This window comes from Myotis lucifugus, unplaced genomic scaffold (assembly GCF_000147115.1).
Source record: "Myotis lucifugus unplaced genomic scaffold, Myoluc2.0 scaffold_169, whole genome shotgun sequence".
Lineage (NCBI taxonomy): Eukaryota > Metazoa > Chordata > Mammalia > Chiroptera > Vespertilionidae > Myotis > Myotis lucifugus.
In genome coordinates, this window is record NW_005871217.1 from 2,513,707 (window position 1) to 2,519,286 (window position 5,580).

The 5,580-nt window shown below is 47.0% G+C and overlaps 1 protein-coding gene across 3 annotated transcripts in view; it reads right to left on the bottom strand.

Moving 5' to 3' along the window:
- BRCC3 (BRCA1/BRCA2-containing complex subunit 3) overlaps positions 1-5,341 on the bottom strand; it is a 32,366-nt gene extending 27,025 nt beyond the window's left edge. The window contains exons 1-3 of one of the 3 annotated variants that reach the window (XM_006096176.3): positions 5,154-5,341; positions 4,492-4,508; positions 3,671-3,725 (exon numbers count right to left, since the gene is read on the bottom strand). In XM_006096176.3, coding sequence (XP_006096238.1) covers positions 3,671-3,725; positions 4,492-4,508; positions 5,154-5,276 — 195 coding nt within the window. In that variant the 5' untranslated portion in view covers positions 5,277-5,341. Of the gene's footprint in view, positions 1-3,670; positions 3,726-4,491; positions 4,509-4,996; positions 5,118-5,153 lie in introns of those variants that run through there. The other 2 variants (XM_023759988.1, XM_006096178.3) reach the window with 2 other exon arrangements.
- Between the last annotated feature and the right edge of the window lie 239 nt (positions 5,342-5,580).

A 5,580-nucleotide genomic window follows, 5' to 3' on the forward strand; every position in this document is an offset into this window, starting at 1 on the left:
GGGTAGGGGAGGCAGGGGATTGTCAAGGGGCAAAAAAAAAAGGACACATATGTAATACTTTTTGTAATACTTTAAGCAATAAAACAAAATTAAAAAAAAAGAGTCACCTGGATAGCTTTTCCAAATTCTGCTGCCCAGGTCACACCCCAGACCAACTGAACCACCTCAGGATTTTTTAAAGATTACTGGGTGATTCCAGGCTTGGGAACTACTGTGGCAGCAGGGATGTTGAAGGGTTTGAGGAAGAGAAAAGGTTCAGTTTTGAACATGTTAGTTTAAGATGCCTGTGTTTAGCCCAGCTGGTGTGTCTCAGTGGTTGAGCATTGAACTATGAACCAGGAGGTCATGGTTTGATTCCAGCCAGGGCATATGCCTGGGTTGCGGGCTCAATCCCCAGTGGGGGTGTGGAGGAGGCAGCCAATCAATAACTCTCTCTCTCTTCATTGATGTTTCTATCTTTCTCTCTCCCTCTCTCTTCCTCTCTGAAATCAATAAATATCCTATATAATAAAAGCCTAATATGCTAAGTGTCCGACCATTCGTTCAACCATTCTACCAGTCGCTATGACGCACACTGACCACCAGGGGGCAGATGCTCCAACCAGTAGGTTAGCTTGCTGCTGAGGTCTGGCCGATGGGGACTAGGCGAGACGGGCTGGACATGCCCTGGAGCCCTCCTGGGGTCCCTCCCCGGCCTTTAAAATATTTCTTCTAATTAATGTCCTTTCAATGTGCATGAATCCGTGCGCGAGTAGCTTGCTGCCGCTTGCCTCAGCTGGCCACCCCGCCCACCACTGCTGGTAGCTCTCCACAGCTCCTAGCTTGCTGCCCCGCCCTCCTGTGGCTCTCTGCTGCTTGTAGATTGGTCATGACATTGCAGCGTCCAGGCTAATGTGCATATTCCTCTATTATTATATTAGATTTTAAAAGATGCCCATGTTTAGCTAAACTTGGATGTCCACTAGACAGTTGACTATGACATTCTAGAGCTTGGAATAATTTATACTAACTAGCACCTACTGGTTAACAACAACAGTCAAAATAGCCAATATTTATTGGCTACCTGCCATGTGTCAGGCACTTGTAAAAGTGCTTTTCATGTATTAAATTAACTCTCCCAATGACCCAGTGAGGTTAGTACTATTGTTATGCCCATTTTATAGGTGAGTGTTTTACTTACATTACCCAAATCCAACTTTCCCAACAACTCTATGAGGTTGGTGATGATCATTATCTCTGTTTTACAGATAAAGAATGAGAAGCTCGAGGATGTTAAGTAAGTATCACAGTAAGTCACACAGTAAGTATCAGAGAAAGGATCTGAAGACAGATCTCTCTAACCTCAATGTCTGTTGCAACTAAAGCCACAGGAGAGGTAATGTTGCCTAAGAAAACATTCTGGCAAGCCCAGCTGACATGGCTTAGTGGTTGAGCATTGGCCTATGAACCAGGAGGTCAGGGTTCAATTCCTGGTCAGGACACATGCCCGGGTTGTGGGCTCGATCCCCAGTGTGGGGCATGCAGGAGGCGGCCCAATCAATGATTCTCTCTCATCATTGATGTTTCTATCTCTCTCTCCCTCTCCCTTCCTCTCTAAAATCAATAAAAATATTTAAAAAAAACATTCTGGGAAGAGAAGGAGGCCAAGGCAGAAACTTGGAGAATAATTAATGCATAGGCAGGGGAGGAAGAGTCCAAAAAGAATAAGGAAGGGGAGGAATATGGAGATACTGCAAAAACAAAACAAACGAAAACCCTCACGGGAGTTCTGAGTTCCGAACTGAAAGATTAAGAGACACACCAAGAAACAATCCAGGGATGTAGCAATGAGAAGGGGGCTGGAGAGGCAGAACTGGAAAGCAGATTTTGGTGGGTTTGAATGGAGAAGGTAAATAAGGGCTGGCTCTTAAAGGAAGGATGTGAGAGGAATGACTACAGGGAGATAGAGGATCGAGAAGTGATTTTTCTGTCCCTTCTGAAAATGAGAGTGATGTAAGCACATTTGTATCCCAAGGGAAAAGAGCCAGATGACAGAAGGTTGAAGACACAGAAGAAAGACAGGGTATTTCTTTTTTTAAATATATTTTTATTGATTTCAGAGAGGAAGGAAGAGGGAGAGAGAGATAGAAACATCAACGATGAGAAAGAATCATTGATTAGCTGCCTCATGCAAGCCCCCCTATTGGGGATCGATCCCGCAACCTGGGCATGTGCCCTTGACTGGAATCGAACCTGGGACCTTTTAGTTCACAGGCCGACTGGCTATGGCAAGACAGGGTATTTCATAAGCAAGGTCCTTGAAGAAGCTGTAGCTCTGGGTAGGGAATGAACTTCTTTCCTTCATATAGGAAGAAAGAACGCCAAGTGGTTAACACGATGAATTTTGTATATCCTATATAATAAAAATGTGATATACAAATTGACCCTCATGCCCTCACATCACAAGATGGCCGCCCCCATGATGTCACAAGATGGCCACCCCCATGTCTTCGCAAGATAGCTGCCCCATGTCATCACAAGATGGCTGCCACCAGATGGTTGTCCCCATGTCGTCACAAGATGGCTACCCCTATTGTCACAAGATGGCTGGCAGGGGAGGGCAGTTGGGGGTGACTAGGCCTGAAGGGGAGGGCAGTTGGGGGTGACCAGGCCTGCAGGAGAGGGCAGTTGGGGGTGATCGGGCCGGCAGGGGAACAGTTAGGTGTCAATCATGCTGGCAGGGGAGTGTTTAGGGAGCTATCAGGCTGGCAGGCAGAGTGGTTTGGGGCAATCAGGCATCCAGGCAGGCGAGTGGTTAGGAGCCAGCAGTCCTGGATTGAGAGAGGGTCAGGCTGGGCTGAGGGACACCCCACCCCCAGTGCACGAATTTCATGCACCAGACCTCTAGTAGAGTTAATAAGTAGATGGAGTTGTTGCCCTATAGCAGTGGTTCCCAAACTTATTTGGCCTACCGCCCCCTTTCCAGAAAAAATATTACTCAGCCCCTGAAAATTAACTTTTTTAAAATTTTAATAGCAGTTACTCATCGCCCCCAAATGCACCTGTGGCCATCACCGCCCCCCTGGATCGCTGCAGCGCCCACCGGGGGGCGGTAGCGCCCACTTTGGGAATCACTGCCCTATAGATTTTATCACCTCTATCATCTGCTTGGCAGAGGAGAGGACATAATTTTTGTTATTGTCTTTTACAAAAGCACTGGCCTGCACCATAATGGGGGAAAATTAACTGTTCCTATACAACGATTAGGTTGAGAAGCATTATACTAGACCATATGACTAGAACAAACCAGAAAAGAGAAAGTCAAGGTAGACTAAGAACTATGAGCTTTGGATAGTTTGCCTGTAAGGAAAGAAGGTTTTGCCTGAGTAGATATTGGGACTCAGGATAAAAAGATAACAATGACATGAGCCAGCCAGAAAAACAGACAGATGTCAGCAAGGAGGAAAGCTGACAGTGATTACTCATCTTGATCAAATAGTAAAAATTTGCTACAAAGAACAGAAAATTGGTCCCATTCCTAGTGAGTAGATTTAACTAGAGAGAACACGCCACTCAGCCACAAATGCGGCCCTACACAAAAGGGATCGATCCCTGGCTGAGTTCATCAAACAGAGCACAGAAATCCCTCCCCAACTGCAAGTCTCCATCATGCAAATTCAAGCACACATACCTTTTCAGCGACTGTGCGCATTTCAGTTCCAGTATATGTAAATTTGGAGTCACTCCTTTTGGGGATAAATTAGAAAAAAGGGAACAATAAAACCTTAGCAGAGACAAAGGAAGAAGGAAAGTAAACTGAAGCTAACGCTGTGAGAAGCAGTCTGACACACATGCATATGTGGCTGAGTGTATAAAGTTTTCATGGGCAAAGCTAAACTCCTAGTATCCTTGGTATTAAAGAGGTGGGCATGAGAGTACACATTCTGCTATGCTTCTAGGTTTAAATTAAAACTTCAAAGCATCCAAGCTACTGGAGGTCTCTGAGATCACTGTAGGACTCAGCAGCAGGAGGCGGAAAGCCATGGAGATGGAAGAGCGAGTTTAGATGAAGGAATGGGTCAATAGGGGGAAATGTCTCTTAATATGCACATTATCTGCCACAACGAAAATGACCAGTATCTCACTGTCATTTTAGGGGAGACAGAACATAAAAACATATCAAGCAAGGAAATGGAGAATAACAGCACCATATCAGTCAACAAAATTCTATCTGTAAGAGCATTCACACGTTCACTCATGATCTTGTTTCCCTAAACCACATTTTTCACATAAGGTCACAGATATATCAACTGAAAATCCTCCTACTAGGAAGTTAGGTGGAAACCAATCTTCAGGATTGGGAAGCTATTGAAAGTGTATCATTGAGGGAGCTCCAGACTGACCATGGTAATTTAAAATACAATCCCTAACCAATATTGCCAAGCTTGTCACAACTCTGAGTTAATAATGGCATATAGACCAAAAGATACGAGTAAACAAACATTGTCTTACCTGGTGTCATCATTCAACTAGAGTGAGAAAGAGGAGAAAACATTATTGATCACATTACGCTTATTTGATGTACATGACACAGATTATACGAAAAATAGGGCATGCGAGCATGAAAAACTGGAGAATTTTTACTTCGGATTGTAAGCAACTAAGCTCTATTTCCTCATCCTCTTTCGCTCCTCTGCAACATTTTAACGCTGCAGAAACTTTTGTGTCTTTGAAACCCTCTCCTCTCTTAGATTCTTCGATACAATTAAAATGCATCCTACAGGAAAGATTGCAGCTGCCCTAACAGTGGTCAGTAGCGTCTTAATACACTGATGTCCTATTGTGCTATATTGTCTTTCTGGCCTGACTTTCAGGTTTGGTCAATGGGGTGATAACTTCCAGATTTACAGAAGAGGCCAGAGATTAGTAGAGAAAAAAGCTCTCCCCCACCCCTAGCTTAGCCGGAACGCTGGGGGGTGCTGGGAGGTTAACCAAGCTTCAAGCAACCCGAGGATACCGAAACTCCGCGACAGGACCATCCAAAGGATCTGTCCCAGGATCAAAGCCAGGGTGCCTGTGGCCTCCGCAGCCCTGGGCGCTGCTAACACCGACCCGAAGGACACACTGGGCTGCTCATCAAGGTTCCGGCCAGGCTAACTCACTGACCTACTCACCTCCCCTATGCACAGTCCCATCACCTCCTCCTTCTCTGTGCTCAGAGCGTGGTTGAGACAAACTAGGAAAGCATCCGACTCCAGATGAACCGCCTGCACCGCTTGCACCACCTGCATCGCCATCTTGGTCCGACCCTGCTCACGTCCGCCTAGGGCCCACTTAGGCCTGACCAACCCTGAGCTCCAGCAAGCGGGTTCCGCGGGGGCGGGGGCTTGGGGAGCGCGGGCGGCGCGGGGCGGGGAGGGGGCGGAGCTAAAGGCGCGCGGACAAGGCGGGCGGGGGCGGGGGCGGAGTTTGTGCGGGGGCTGGAGTTTGGGCGGGGGCGGGGCGCCCAGCGCCCCTGGTGAAACGCCCGCGCCGGTTAAGGACAGGCTGGGACTTCGGGGCAGATGCCTGTGGACGTCCCCGGAAGGGGTTCAGGCCGGG